The 16,841-nt window shown below is 34.7% G+C and overlaps 1 protein-coding gene and 1 long non-coding RNA gene across 2 annotated transcripts; both read right to left on the bottom strand.

Annotated features, from left to right (window-relative positions):
• Positions 1-523: 523 nt before the first annotated feature.
• LOC144569074 (exocyst complex component EXO70H1-like) lies at positions 524-2,743 on the bottom strand. Its single transcript, XM_078319254.1, has one exon. The coding sequence runs from the start codon at positions 2,633-2,635 to the stop codon at positions 893-895; it is 1,743 nt and encodes a 580-aa protein (XP_078175380.1). The 5' UTR covers positions 2,636-2,743; the 3' UTR covers positions 524-892.
• Positions 2,744-12,975: 10,232 nt separating this feature from the next.
• LOC144569861 (uncharacterized) lies at positions 12,976-13,479 on the bottom strand. Its single transcript, XR_013516167.1, has 2 exons — positions 13,302-13,479; positions 12,976-13,089 (listed from the first exon to the last, which is right to left on the bottom strand). It is a non-coding gene; the product is annotated as an uncharacterized LOC144569861 (long non-coding RNA).
• Between the last annotated feature and the right edge of the window lie 3,362 nt (positions 13,480-16,841).

Below are 16,841 nucleotides of genomic sequence, written 5' to 3'. Positions count from 1 at the left end.
TCATAGCAAAAAAAGATTTAATATTTTGTTTCAAAGTTATTTACAATTAATTATCTCCACTAAAATCAATTGTTAACGGGGAAGACAAATGATATATTATCAAGCTCTAAGTCTATTGCTTGCTTTTATTATTGACTAATACATGTATGAAGAAATCAAATAAAAATTAATTACACATAAAGAAAGTGATCAAACAATATTTTAATATCCGTTGCAACGCACGACACTTGACTAGTTAACTTATTAAACAAAAATTTGTGCATAATGAAAATCATGTAGTACTAACCTTCAAAAAAAAAAAAAAAAATCATGTAGTACTATTTAATGGGGTTTTACTTCTTTTTTCCTAATGTTTATCAATATAATTAGTTTTAAAGTATTAAGAGTGCATGTGTGATGCATCATTGAGGGATTATTATTACTTGGGAAGGAAAAATTACAGTTAAGATTATTATTACTTGGGAAGGAAAATTACAGTTAAATGAAAATTATGGAGTGTCATTAATTTAATGTGTTCATTATTTTGCACAAATACTAGCCATGTATTAATGTTAAAAAGTAACCGAAGAAAATTATAAAGTTCAACATAACAAAGTTTTCAAACCTTTCCTCCAAAAAAAACTCAAAAATAAAATTTACACACTTAAATAGGCAAACTATATACATTTTTTGAAAATTATGAGTTGGAAGTTAAACCACCCAGCACACTTTCAAACTCCTATATATATTATAGAATATTTTCCCACTTTGTGGATTTTGAACTCGTAACCTCCTACATGAGAGCCATGTGCCTTAGCCATTAGACCAAAGACAAGTTCTTGACAAACTATATACATAATAGTTATATATTCATATATGTTTTTTCTTTCTCAATTAAATAGTCTAAAGAAAATTAATTTAGAACCTCAGAAACCTCCTCTGTTATGGGAGACTGATCTAAATCTTGAATTTGGATTCTAAGTGACACTTCACCTTGCTGTGCAACATCTTCTGTTACATTGTATTGAAGCAACAATTGATCTTTTTGTGCTCCATCGACTGGGTCGTCATATAACCTCAAAATCCTGCTCCGAATGAATTCCGGAGTAAATCGAACCTCTGTATTCCTGCGGTAAACCTGGTACCAGCCCTGGTACGCCGGTGCCACCATCCCCTCTACCAATTGTCTCACCTCCTCTCGCATCCTTTCGTCGACAATGACCCAGCCTTCTCTCTCTTTCATCACCTTCTGGAAAACCATTTCAAACTCTCTTACTCTCTTCACATGCTCCTCCTCTTTTACCGGTAAAGCAGCTGACACGAGGGCCCAGCCCGATCTCACGTGACCCTCCATGTACCGACGCACCTTCGTCTCTTGAACCGCCACCCAATCTTCACTTAAACCCTCTTTCAGACCGCTATTCTTCACCTTATTGACTACATATTGTAGGTTATTTACTAGAAATAGATACGATAAGGCCACGTCTCGGTAACTCTCAGCCATTGACTCAAGTTTTTCTAACAAAACAAAGAGCAACAATGTTATCCTTACGGATACGGGTGACCCGTACCAATCGTCTGATATATCAAAAGAACCTTCATTTGTCTCCTCAGGCATGCTGCTAAGTATCATATACAGAGAGGCCTCATAGTCAAAGAGACACACCAAGTAATTCATCACATAACGAGTTAACGAGACGATCCCACCGCCAGGTGGCGTATTAGGTTTTGCCTTCCGAATCGCTTTTTCTAATTCATAGAGTGACATTCGAGCCGCATCTGTTAGGTTTGTAAGCAAGGATGTAACTTTTGATAGTACCATCGATGCGGGTTCACACCCGAATAGTAACTCGATATCTGGCATGAGAATTGTTATCTTTTCATGCATGTCTAGAAGCGAAAAAAGCCTCTCTGGCAAGTGTTTTGATCGCATGGATATGGTTTCCGGGAAGGAGAAGAAAGTTACCGCAATATCATTTACTACGCTAGCAAACACAGAATCACGTATTGGCTCAGGCGAAGCTCCAAATATACTATCCGATATCTGCCTCTCACTGTAAAAAACTCGGCACACTGCAATAGACGCAGCATCGAGCCATGATTTCGTCTGATAGTCCAAAGTATCCCAGTTAACCTTAAATATTTTTCTTGGCCAGTTCACTGAGATATCAAACCCGAGTTGATTCAACTGAGAAGTAACAGCCGAGCGGCGCATGGACTGGTACGTAGTGATGCACTCCTCGCCATATCCAGTAGAAAGCATGGTTTCTACAATTGCACGGACGGTGGAGATCTGATCAGCAGGTGAATGGATGTCTGATATGGCAAGGAGGTGGTGTTTTAGTTCTTGGTTGAGAAGGCCCATGGCGGATTGCAGGAGAGAGTTGGTGTGTATCAGCTCACGATGCGATGAGTTGGCAGAGGATGCGAAGAGGTGGAAGAGGTACGAGTGGAGGTGGGTGGCAGCGGAAAGGAAACCGGATGAGAGAGAGGTGTGCTGGTCCCACTTGGACATGAACGTATGGATGGTGGAGATGGAGTCGGCGATCGGGGTCGACGGAGATGGAGGGTCTGGATTGATTCGGATGGATGCACTTGAAAGAAGGTCAGCCACTGATTTTGTTTTACCAGTACCAGTATCAGTAGCAGTAGACATTTTAAAATGCTATCCCAAGCAAAGGAGGTGGCTAAACCAATTTGTTCTGTATAAAAAAAAGGTAAAAGCCTAAATCTCATAGGGGTATTATATATATGAATACTAGATGGTAAAAGTGGGCGCCACAGATTAATTGTACTAATACCTTGGTACCTGTCTACCTACCGGAGATATCTCAAACTTTGCGTGACTTAATCCTTACCGTTCGTATAATCCAATGGGCCAGAATCAATTACCTTTTTCACTTGATGACCAAAAAAATAAGGGGGAATTTCATATATCCCCCTCAAAAACCTTGAAATTACTTATTTCCCCTCTAAAATTCATAATATCATATTTACCCTTCTAAAGTTTAAAAACTCACAAATTTACCAAATTTATTAATTTTTCTAATAAAACTCATTTTAAATTTATAAATTACCCATTTTACCCTTCCTTCCTCTTTTCTTTTTCTTCTCTCTTCGTCTTGCCATTGACTCTTTGCTTTGATTCTATAGTAGGGTTTTAACTTTATTTTTAGCTTTCAAACGCTATTTAATATAACCTTTATTTAATAATAATCAATGTTCCGGCTTTCTCTCAAAAAAAAAAATTATATATATATATCACGATGCAAAAGGCATATAGAAGACATTTTTTTTCAAAATTCAACAATCTTAGAAGTCTCAGTTGTGTCCCTGAAGCAGAGAAGCACAAGAACACATGAATTGAACAAAGAAACAAACAATCGAATCCAATTTATAATACTCAAGCTCACAGATACAAAAATGGCGATAAAGCCAAGTTTAGGTGAAACAACAAAATTACACAATAATAGTCTGATACGATAGTATATATCTATTCTTCTTATATAGACGATCCTAATGGTACAAGAAAATCAAGAAATGGTGAATGGATTGCTTGAATACTTCCTAGTGCACCATTTGTCTTGCCATGTCAACAACAGATCAATAGATTACCTTGATCTGTTTGAAAGGTTCACTAATAAATGGTGAGTGGGTTTTGTATTCTCTTATTTAAAAGAAACTTTGCATTCAATTAATGTATTTTGTCCCGACATAAAGGATTGGATATCATATAAAGGAAGATGGGATTGCAAATTAGGGACGGATGTACCAAATTTTTTGATAACTTTAAATCACTAGATAATTCTCAAAGTACGAAGGGTGTGATTTCTGGAATTTCTCTTGGAACGAAGAGAGGAGAATAAGAAAAGAGGAAGGAAGGGTAAATTGGATAATTTATAAATTTAAATTTGTTTTATTAGAAAAAACAATAAATTGGATAAATTTGTGAGTTTTTGAACTTTAGAAGGGTAAATATGATATTATGAATTTTAGAGGGGAAAATACGTAATTTCAAGGTTTTTGAGGGGGTATATGAAATTCCCCAAAAAAATAAGGAAGCGTATCCTCTGCGGAGGTTTTACCTGTGGAGCTGTGCGGTGGTTTTGATCTGATCCGTTCGTTTCGAATCGGACGGACCAGATCAGATCTTGCCCGAATTTTAAAAAAACTCAAAATTTGATAAACCCTTAATCCAGCCCATCCGATCCGAAATGAACGGATCAGATCAAAACCATCGCACAGCTCCGCAGGTAAAACCTCCGCTGAGGATAGTGTTTCAAAAAATAAAGTATCCTAACCGGCTGGTTGCTTTATTTCTCTTGGCTTCACGCAAAAAAAAAACCCTCCGCCAAAAACATATATGCTCTCCCGCTAAAGAGAACTACGGAGCAGCGCGAACTCCCTTCTTCCTCTTCGCAGACCCCTTTCATCCATGGTCCAACGAAAGTACGGTCATTTACTTTTGATTTTTTTTGGAAATTGAGGTATGTTCCACCCAACTTCTTAGAAATTGAGGTATATATGTTCCACCCAACTAAATTGTAATGTTTACACAAAAAGGGTAAAAATATGGTATAAATATGGTATCCGAACTCTGTTGGAATCAATGCATGGGAACTTATAATATATAAACCATACATAGATAAATATGTTCATATAAAAAAATTTATTTTTGGATTCATAGAATAATTTAAATGAATTAATTAATTTCGGTTTGCTGACAACTAGGGCTGCTAACGAGCCGAGTTAGCTCGAGTTATGGACAACTCGAATTCAACTCGGAAGATAGTGAGTCGAGTTGACTCGAGTTGAGATTATTGAGCCGAGCTGGCTCGCTGACTCGAATTCAACTCGCGAGTAACTCGAGTTGGCTCGTGACTCGTGAGTCAACTCGTTTAAGGTGTTGAAATGTTGAACATTTGAACTTATGATTGTTGTTATGTAATAATATGAGAAGTAAATATTGAATTAACAAACAATTCACAACAAAATGATTAAATGAAATGAATTGGGTCAACTTGAGTCAGTCACATCTAGTTGGGAAAATAAAATAGGTCAAAAATTATGAAGAAAATCATCAATCAAACGAGTCACGAGTTGTAACGAGCGAGTTCAGTCCAACTCAAACTCAACTCGTTTAACTCACGAGTTACTCAACTCGAGTAAGAATAACTCGAATTTTAAACGAACGAGTTGTTAGCGAGTTCGTTACCGAGCTGAGTTTGAGTAACTCACGAGTCGCGAGCTTTTTATACAGCCCTACTGACAACCAATGAAAAGTCAACTCTAGTCAAACCTAAGGCATAAAATTGAAGATAAATAAAAATAAATATATATAAAATCATAAACATACATATAGAGAATAAGTCAAGATTTCTCTAAGACTTGAAGACAACAAATAAACTAAAATCCATGAAAATTCACTAAAACAATGAAGAAAGCAAAATAAATATATTGAAAATAATAATAAACAATGGATGCTTTTCCTGGTAGCATAAATGCTCTTCAAATTGATACACAAGCATTTGTACATTTAAACACAATTACATCTGTTTACAACACGTGATACACAAGCATCTGTACAACACAATTCCATTACATTTAAACATTGATGTCTCCAAAAAATTACTAATACAACACATACAACAAAAAGTCACGCAAAGTTTAGGCAGCGCTATTAAAGTGAAAAACGATTCCAGTCCATTGGATTATACGAACGGTAAGGATTAAGTCACGAAAAGTTTGAGATATCTCAGAGGATACGGATTCGAGACGTATATACAAGAAAAGGAAAGTTGATTGAGATGTTTAATTTCATATTTAATAGCTATGAACTATGAAGACTAAGTCCCAATCTGCTCTGCTGCTATAGTCATCATATATTAACTTGTATCAAATATGATGTGGCATTTTAAGAGGATGTGATGTGTTTGCTAAACTGTCAAGTGCAAAAGTTGAAACTTTCAATTTCTAGAGTTTGGGTTTTGTATCTGGTTATTGAATGGTATCAAAATTAATTCAACAGCAACGACAACCAAATTCTCTTTGGCAATGAACTAATAATTAGAACATGAGCTTAGTGCGGTGGCACGAGTTCTCGTCTCTTTTCGGAAAAACACATATTCAATCTTTAAGAATATCATCTAAAAGATGCTGAGCTGTACCGAACCCTTTAAACAAAATAATTATTAACTAATAATTAACTTAATGTATAACGAAATTTTATTAGAATGAGACTGTTGTACCCAAAAATGTTGCTAAAATGAAAATAGCAATATTTTAACGATTGGAATATACCAAGAACACATGAAAGCTCTTTAAAATAGATCAAGAGCAATGCATTAAAATTCATATTATAATTCCTCATGAAAAATTATGAATTTTGATATAATATACACTTCCTAACTCAAAATGGTTGGAAAGATATGAAATTTCCAAAATATGATGACATGGCAAGCTTTGGATGGTGCCACGTGGCTCTGGTACCAATTGTCAATAACTTGGAGCACCCAAGTCTAGCCTTTCTGTGTGCAACTTGGAGCACCCAAGTCTGAACCCTATCCCCTGGGTCCATTGTCAGCCTCTCAAACAAAGTTCTACATCAGTGCAACCTCACAGCCAATAGTCAACGATATAGAAGTTAATCTGGGAGAAAGGTGAAGTTGCTCCAAGACTGAGAATTTTCCTTTGGAAGGTAATTCAAGATGCACTACCTTTAGGGAAATCGCTTTTCAGAAGGAAAATCAAGGTCAACCCAATCTGTACAGTATGTGGGGAGGCAGAGGAAGATGCAAGTCACATGCTATTCAGGTGCCCCTTTGCAAGAGCATGTTGGTTCACTTGCCCACTGGCAATCAAATTAGATATGATTCCAGCTGAAATCAGGGAAGCAATACTATACCTGGTATCCATCATGACTAAAGAGCAATGGAGCGAGACAGTAAGAGTGTGTTGGGCAATCTCGAGGCAAGGAATGACAACACCTATTCATCGCAAAAAGTTCAGGTATCGGATTTTATCAGGTACCTAATTGCTATTTCATCTGAGGCGATGCTTGGTGGAAAAATGAGGGAATGCAAGTGGCAATTTGTAAGAGAGGAAAACCCGGGTTCAATTCAACAATTCGAGGCGGCAAAATGTTTTATCTTCAATACAAATGGATCATGGGAAAAGGAATGACAAGGAGGCTATAGTTTTATTCTGCAAGAAAATGCTCAATTAGTACTCTATGTTTCAGCGGAATCAGAATCATGCTCGCCACTGCATGCTAAAGCCCAAGCCTTCCTATAAGCAATTCGAATGGTGTTGGGGAATTACCTCATGTTTGTTCAGAACCGATAATTAGATTATCGCATTGGCCATTGCAAAACCCCACCCACCCACTGACGCAGACTGGAAGGCTTATTGGGAGATGATGGAAATTTGGAAAATTATGAAAATGAATCATGGGTTCTACTATGAGCATATTAGTCGCTGCCAAAATGCTTTGGTAGACCAATTGGCTAAGAAAGGGAGAAGAGAAAGACTGAAGCACATTAGATATATGTATCTAATTTTTCCTCTAGGGTAGATAATGATTTTTTGTTGAGTTTACATGTAATTTGCATAGAAAGACTGAGGAATATAATTTGATCTTAGGTAGGGTCTTTTATGTAAAAGAAGGAAGATTGTAATGGCCTAAAGGCCTTTGTCTAGGGTTTAGGGGTAAGAATGAGGAAAAAACATGCTCTTGTAAAATATGTTTTGTGAAAAAAAAGATTTGGTAGGCAGCCTATTCGGTTTGAAATTTCAGACGATGACTTTGTGGAAAACCCATACGGATATGGTTTGAAAAAAAATTGATGCAGAGCCTCCAACATCAGATTATGACTTTGTTCCGTGTACTTATACTGGTAAGGCTAGCACTTCATTGGGTGTCACTGATCAGAAGCTGATATCTCCATATTATATCTAAATTACAGCCCTGATTTACACTGAAACATGTGCTTTAAAGCCTATAAATGTGGACTTTTTACTTATATTTCGATGAAATGTGGTACTGCTATGCTTTGTTTGGTATTTTGCAGGAAAAAGGGCGAAAAACTGGATCTGACTACTTTTCATACGGCCCGTATGACATTTTGTACGGCCCGTACAGGATCTGCCCAACTACACATAAGGTTCCACAACAGAGGCACAAAGTCTCCAAGACAAAGCACAGGCATACGGCCCGTACGGGGTCCCCTACGGCCCGTAGGGCGCTGATTCGAAAAATCCAGCTGGAATCTGAAATGAGCATAATTTAAGGAGGCCGAAAAGGAAGCCCCTGGGGGCGCGATCTGGGGCATTAAATGAGATATTTCCTCACCAAAAAAAGGGGGATTCACGACTGGAACTTGGACAACCTTTCTTGGAGCAAAAAGACAAGAGGAGGAGAAGAAGAAGAGAAGTGAAAAACGCGAGTTTGCAACGGATCTTCGGATTTCTCCACTGTTTTGTCATGAACTCTTTTATTTTCTGTTATTTGTGTTATCTTATGAACATGAGTAGCTAATTTACTTTGTTTCTAGGGTTAAGATGTAGTTTCTAGTTTGGTTTTGTTTGCATGCTACTTGGATTTTGTGTTGAATGCTTTGTTTTTACTTTGTTGAGTAGTATTTTGATTGCTTTATTTGTGCTTGCTTGAATTGATTAGTCATCCCGTTAGATGAATGCGCACATCTAAGTGTTAGGAGCCAAGTCTATGACATTTAATCCAACCGAATAAAGTATATGAAGTAGGGTTAAACCAAGGAGTACCCGAAAGGTGAAACTTTCCTTGAGGCGAAAGTCCTTGGATACTTTTAGTAAACCAACAAGTAACTTGGATAAATTAGGCCAAAATGCGAAAGTTGAGGTTTAACGCATCTAAGAGGGAAGTATTTGAGTCCGGTAATCGGGTACTAGGCCAAAATGCGAAAGTTGAGGTTAGGTATCTAGATCTGGTCGATAGAAACCCTAAACATTAGTATCAACACAGAAAACAGTAGCTGCAGCATTAACTCGGGGTCCCCTACGGGCCGTATGGATTCCCATACGGGCCGTATGCCTCGGGCTGAACAGAAATGAAATCTGAACCCTGAAAATGCCTTTTTATCATTTGAAAACAACTTTAATTCTTTTTATTGTCTTTTAAACTTGTCATAAATCAGTAGAATTGTTAGGATTAAATCAAACCAATTTTTCTCACTTCTAGAATCTCAAGTAATTTTAAGACGAGTCCGGTCATTTTCTTCCGTCCCTGTGAATCGATACCTGAGCATACTCATCGATAGGATAGTGCACTTGCTATCTGATTTGACAGAGTATAACAAAGGTTTAAAAGGTATAGCTTGCTATACTGAAACTTTGTAGCATATATTCTGTGCGAACAGAAGCCGCCTCCTAAGTATGATTACTTGTGCACACATTAGAGTTTTGATGGATCAAAATGGTACTACTAACTTTTAGTATATAAAATATATACTTAGTTATCCTAATTCTACTCTGTCGGATTATAAGCGCATAATTATACTATGTAGTAGTGTCGGGTGTCGATCCACCGTGATATATCTATAAATATTTAACAATGTTATACTAGTGTTTAGGGTTTAAGGTATATGTACAGTGGGTACTATTATCAGCTCTCATTTATTTGTATGGTTTCTTAGAGGAGAAAACTATGCAGACAAAAGTGTAACATATAACATCTGTGGAGTGATTCGCTTCATCGTAAAACAGAGAAACATACACTGACAACATAAAAGCACGTGTTAAGATATTAAAGAGTAGAAATCCTAGTGAGCAAGATAACTTTTACCTCATCTTCATAAGCCATGGCAATTATCAAGGCTGGGATAAAAGTTCCACTGATGTGAGGACTTAGACCTGGTCCAGCAACCTCTGCCAATGCTCCTAGTGTGCATTAAAAGCACTGAAAATAGAGAACATGTCACAGCACAAGATATTTCATAAGAAAAAAAAAGAAAGAAAGAATGAAGTGTGAATTACAAAGTAAAGTAAATAATAATAATAATAATAATAATAATAATAATAATTTTAACAATGGTACTAATAAAATAGTAATAGAGTACAGTTAAAATGCATCATTGATTTTGTGCACCAATTATATCCTACATATTTATCTTCGTTCTTAAAGTTCACCAATTATATCATTGATTGCGTGTTATATAAATGACAATACCATTTTGTGTGTTGTGCCAATTTTCTAAAATATAATCATGTTACGGGAATAATAATGATATAGAACACGCAAATCAGAGCATGTATATGACACATGTGACAAAAGCGAACCTAATTCAGTTTGTTAATTCTAGGTTGAGCTAAATGCCTATGCCTAATATATGACACATGTGACAAAACACTACAACAGAATGGTTTATCAGCGACCGGTATCAGAGACCGGTGCTGACGCCGGTCGCTGATACTCAATTTTTTTCCAAAAAAACAGAAAAAAGAAAAATCTGCGGCGACCAACACTTTCAGCGACCGGTATCAGCGACCGGCGCCATCACCGGTCGCTGAAAGTTTTTTTTTTTAAAAAAAAAAAAATCGGTGAAATTTTTCGCTGAAAAAAAAGGCGCCCACGCCCTTCTTCTCCGCCAAAAAAATAGGCGCCAGCGCTGATACGAAATCTATCATCAAAACCCTTTGAAATCGATTGCCAAAACCTCAAACCTCTCTCTTCTAGAAAATCAATCGCTGAAATCGATCGCTAAAAAAGGCACCTCTTCCACTTCTCTTGCGATTGCGACTCCCCAGTAGAGATGGCATCTCTTCCACTTCTCTTCGCTCACTGGTATGATCTCTGTATAACGGGCTTTGATCAGTGGGTTCAGTTCAGCAACTTCAGCTAGCTGTGCTTATTTTTTTACTTTTGTTTGTTAAGTGTTGAGTGCATATGAAATGATCAATCTTCGTTGTTTGTTAAGTGTTAAGTGTTTCTTCTCAAATTTCTCAATTTTGGGACCAATTTTAGTTTGATTTGGGTTTCTAAACAACTAGGTTGTTTAATTTCAGTGGAGCAAAGGAAAACCCTGACTTGATTTGGTAAGTCCCTGCCTCTAATTGTGCCAATTGCAAAAGCCCCCCCTAATTATTTCTTTATTTTGCAATTTCAGTCGAACCAAATACAAACATAAAATCTTTTATGAACAAGAGATACAAGAAGTCTTTCAATTCCCCATTAAAATTTAGGTATGTTGTGCTTCACCTTTAATTTATATCCTTTCATGTATCATATTGCATAAATTTAACTAATTATGTGCTTGTTGTAGGCCATTTCATTAATATATTTTAAGAGGTTCTACTTGCAGTGGTCGGTCATGCAACATCACCCTAAAAGTATCATGTAAGCTAATATATGGTATATTTATTTATGACATTAGGCTCAAATCCTTTACAAATCATGTCATGTAGAAAACTCAAGGCTTATCAATTTGACTTTTCTTGCATATTCCATCTATAAGAGTGTAATAGGTCATGACATTAGGCTCAAGCCCTTTAATGTACCTGCAAAGTGCAAAGTGCAATTTTACTTAATTTATTTGCTTGATTTTTTTTTTCTTTGTGTTTATCTTCCTCCTGGTAATAACTATAGATTGCAAGAAGCCATTCTTTCAATGATACTGGTCATGCAAACTCTTCCAATGAACTCACTGCACAGGTAATTAAACCATCTTATACTGAATTATTAATATGCATAAATTGTTTGGTATCCAAGAAATGCCCTCTATGAGAAAACAGACAAATCAGAGGGCATAGGCCATGTTTCTGTCAAATCCAAGTTCACAAACAGAAAGAAGACTCTTTTTCATGCAGTTTAGACCCAAATTTTGTATTATTTGGATTTTTATACGATTTTCTATGAATTTTTGAATCTCAGCTTTTCAATTTGCTTGATATATTTATAAAGAAAGGTCCATGAAGGAAGGCTCGGAACGCGAATCCGACGGTCGGATCGGGCTCGAAAGAAAATTAGCTTGGATTTTGGGCTGTGGAGCTCCTGTCAAAATTTCAGCTCGATCCGACGGACGGATCAAAAGTTACGCCCCTTTTCGTGAAGCATGCGCAGAACCATATTGCATCAATCGGCTTATCGTTTGAAGCTGAAATTTCTCGCAATAAGTCCTTCTTGATTATTGTTTGATCGATGTGAATGTGGAATTGAGCTATTATTGCATCAATTTGTTATTATTTGATATTGCATCAATCGGCTTATTCGAATTGAGCTATTATTTGATATTATTGTTTGATCGATGTGAATGTGGAATTATATGTCATTTGTTGTCTTATTTATGTTATTTGAAATGTCATGGAGAAATGTAAATAACAAAATATACAAAAAAAATGCTGATATAAGTATCAGCGGCCGGTATTTAGGTATCAGAGACCGGTTACACCAGTCTCTGATACATTTTCATGACGTCAGTAAAAAACAACTGCGACCAAAAAATTTGGTCGCAGAAAAAGTATCAGCGACCGGATGACGTCATTCAGCGACCGGTGACGTCATCAGGAGGGTATCTGCGACAATGCTTTCAGCGACCGGGGTATTAGCGACCGTTTTTCACTTTCTGCGACCGGATTGATTTTCTGCGACCGGCGCCAATACTTTCTGCGACCGGTTTTCCGGTCGCAGAAAGTGGGATTTGCTGTAGTGAAAGCAAACCTAAATGCCTATGCTGGCCAGCTGGCTCGGTCCGAGTTAGGTCCTAATTCAGTTTGTTAATTCTGAGTTGAGCTACAGCTGAGCGAGGTAGACTTGATGTAAGCTTTTGGAAAATGATTTCTGAGTATTTACGGACTCTGGATATTTGAAATTTCCAACTAACATGGTGATCTAAAAGTCACAAAATCTGTGCAATCAGCTGTACATTTTCATTCCGGAAGATGTTATAATAATCAGTCCCCACCCCATTAAGGCATTAACTCGCATTCTATCTATCTATCTATCTATCTATCTATCTATCTATATTTAAATGCTTGGCAGAGGCTGCCAAGTCGCATTCTATATTTTCATAGCATAAAAGATGCTCCTTTGACAATACGTGTCTCCTCAAAACAATGCCTTCCCACAATAGGCAGTTCCTATAACAATAGAAATACTTCATAGTTCAGAATAAAATAGAATGATAGATCAGAGACCAACAGTATACAAATGTTTAAAGCATTTAAAGAATTGCATTTAAATTTGGCCAGTCTCTTATAATATTACTAATTAACCAAGTTTATTAATTTTGTGGTGATATTTACTATTCTTTTGGTGTAATTATGATTGACTCAAATTCAAAATTTCTCACTTTAAGGCTTTGGGAGCGTTTCTGCTGCGTGAAGAACTCACTATCATGCTTAGACTCAGCAAAAGCAGCCAGGCGCGTCAGCTCAGGCATGATCACCGACCCAAATCAGGGCGGTCTTTTCGCCTGAGCTCAGAGCAATTGAGTGCCAATTCTACAAGTTTCTTTGTCTCATCCAATGCCCAATTAGGGGTGTCAATGGTACCTTTTTAGCCGTTTACCCGACCCGTATCGTATTCGATAAGGCGGGTGTGAGTAAGTTATTTTTTCGTTAGCTTATTGAGTATGGGTATGGGTAAGAATTTTTTTTCGTTAAATAAATGGGTAAGGGTAATAACTATTTTGTACCCATTACCCTATAGGGTAATTATAAAATCCAAATATATATTCAATTAAATTTCCAACCCACTTAAATGTATATTCAATTCAATTTTCAACCCACTTAAATGTATATTCGTGTTTTTGAATTTTTATTCTTTATAAAAAATAATTTAGTTGGATTGCACATTTATTTTTATTTTTTTATTAGAAATGCAATTATATATATGTTAAAATGAATGAGTTTTTTATGTTTAATTTGTAAAATATAATAAAACTAATTATTATACTAGTATTATCCGTTATTCACCCGCTACCGTTTCGTTATCTGATAATATTAACGGGTAAGGGTAGAGTAGGGTAAGATCAATTTTTAATGTGTATGGGTAGGGTATGGGTAAGGTCAATTTTAATGGGTATGAGTATGAAAATGTCTCCACCCGACCCGTACCGTACCCATTGACACCCCTATGCCCAATCTGGCACCTTTGGGCATTTTAAATAAAAAAATGCGAGGGCATATTCGTTAAAAACTTTCTTTAGGGTATTAATAAAAAAATCGGTTTCTCAGAGAACACATGTTAGCCGAAATTTTTTTATTTAATTGAAGTTTTATCCCAATAAATACAACAAGTGTCAACAACCATACATTTATTTCTAAATAAATTGAAATAGACTGAAGATGAAATTCTACTGGAATTACAAAGTAAAGTAAATAATAATAATAATAATAATAATAATAATAATAATAATAATAATAATAATAATAATAATAATTGTAACAATGGTACTAATAAAGTAGAAATAGAGTACGGTTAAAATGCATCATTGATTTTGTGCACCAATTATATCCTACATATTTATCTTCATTCTTAAAGTTCAAATAGTCGATCCGAACCGTTCAACATGATATCCATATTAAATGTACTTAGAGACCAAATTTTATAATTTTTTAAATTTTTTTACTATTTTTTTTAGAATGATGCAAAATCATTGTTTTTGAATGGTTCAAAATCATTGATTTTGTATCTATCTAAATAAATAGTAAAAAAAAATTTAAAATATAAATTTGTTTTCTAAACATAATTTACTATAAATATTACGTTGACTGTTTGAATATCGAGAATAAAAATAAAGATTTGGAGAATGATTGGAGGTTGTTCATAAGTTGGGATTCTCTGAAAAAAAAAAATAATAATGTTAACTTTTTTATCCGAACTTATCACTAGCAATATTAATGTGTGTCCAGCTCCAGCACGACTGCACGAGTTAGATATTGTGCTACTGTCAGCTTCTTTCCTAAATATTGATATAATGTTATCAACTTCTTTTTCAAGAGTTGAACATATTAACAACTATTTCAAATTTAGACATATTACTGTCAACTCATTTATTATAAATTAGTATCATGATAATTGTCCCTACACCTCTATCTCTTTATTTATCTCTGCACTTAACTTTTATAATTGTTTTGAAAATCACAAAAGTTTCAATACTTATTTTTTTAAAATATTAATTTCCATGTACAGAAGTATTTATACTTATAAAGTGAATAATTTTTACATAAATAATTGTCTCTATAACCAAATCTTAAATTATATGGGAGAACCATACACGTTTTTAGAGGTGATTTTTTTTTTTATTCAATCTCGTCCACATTTCTAACGATCTATGAGAAATTTTACAAATCTAAAACCACGAACGTCTTCTACATAATTTTCTCTTCCAAATGAGATCCATGATAATATACTTTCGAGCTCATCGTCACACAAGTATTTTTATCTCGTGGTGTAAGTATTTATACCTATACTTGAGAGTATTTTTACATACGATACTGACTGACATATGAAAGTATTAATATCAAGTATTACAAGTATTTATACCTATGTAAAAAATACTTGATAAATATTTTTTTATGTTTAAATAATTAGTGGGGATCATAGTACAACCTCTAATCTTAGAAGTGAACCCTCTAATTTTAGAAGTGTTTAAATAATTAGTATATATCATAGTACAACCTTTAAATAATTATCACATTCCTTATTTAATATGGATTCTAATTTTAAAAGTGTTTAAATATTTAGCGAGCTATAATAAAACCTTCCTCAATTGTAGCTTAGGGAACCACAAAACTCTATCAGAATATAATGTTTCCTACGGAATTAATTTTAGATTAACCTTTGATTAAAGAAAAAGGTTTCGGTATAACACTCTTGCCGCAAAGAATTAAATTGTCAAAATGAAAGAAAAAACAAACATAAAAATCAAACCATTTATTTTTCTTTGTCATCAAAATAATTTTCTATATATTTGATGGAGGTTGTTCATAAGGCGGGTTTCTCTAAAAAAAAAAAAAAAAAAAAAAAAAAAAAGAGCCAGAAGTATAGAACTTTGGACAGTCGCAGCTCATGTCATACGATTAGTATTGAAGACTTGTTTGTTGGTGTGTTCGTTGGGTTAATTTGGTTAAACTCGATACAAAAAGTCAAATTAAAATTTGATTCCGTTTTAAAAAATATAACTAAATCAACGGAATCAAAATAACCAAAGTAAAATTCGATTTGTTTGATTGAATCGAAAATAGAGAGCAATTAAAAGGCCAAAACTCAATATATACACAAAATAATTTATTTAATAACCACAAATAAAATAGGGTTCAAATGTCTTTTTTTTGTGCATCCATCATGCTTTTTCTTTTAATTTTTTTTAATAACAATGTTTGTAAAATGTATATGTCAAAATAAAACCGCTAGTTGTGATTTATATTATTTTCTTTATATGCACATAAAAATTATCACTTCGATAAAAGAATCAATAAATGGAAAAATCAACGTCCAAATTTATCCATATTGGTGTATTTTTACAAGCTCATGATACTAATCAAAACAAAATCAAAGTGTCGTGATCTTTTACGTGTGCACAGAGAAAATAATATAAATCATATATAATGATTTTATTTTGATATTTAAGTTTTATTTTAAGTTATTAAAACTCTAATAATAGGGGTATGATGGAGGCGCAAAAAATATGAATTATATAAGTTGATAGCATAATATATATTGTTTATATCCAACCAAAATACAAGTTATTGATATTACCTACATTATATATACAAGACTGATTTGAACCATATGTCTTTTCATTTTTTTTTTAAATCTAAACCAAACCAAATATAAAAAATCGAAGTAAATTAAAAAGTTCAACTAAACCGAACCAAAAAATTGA

The sequence above is a fragment of the Carex rostrata genome, chromosome 18 (assembly GCF_964058835.1).
Source record: "Carex rostrata chromosome 18, lpCarRost1.2, whole genome shotgun sequence".
NCBI lineage: Eukaryota > Viridiplantae > Streptophyta > Magnoliopsida > Poales > Cyperaceae > Carex > Carex rostrata.
This window is presented reverse-complemented; position numbering and strand designations above follow the sequence as displayed.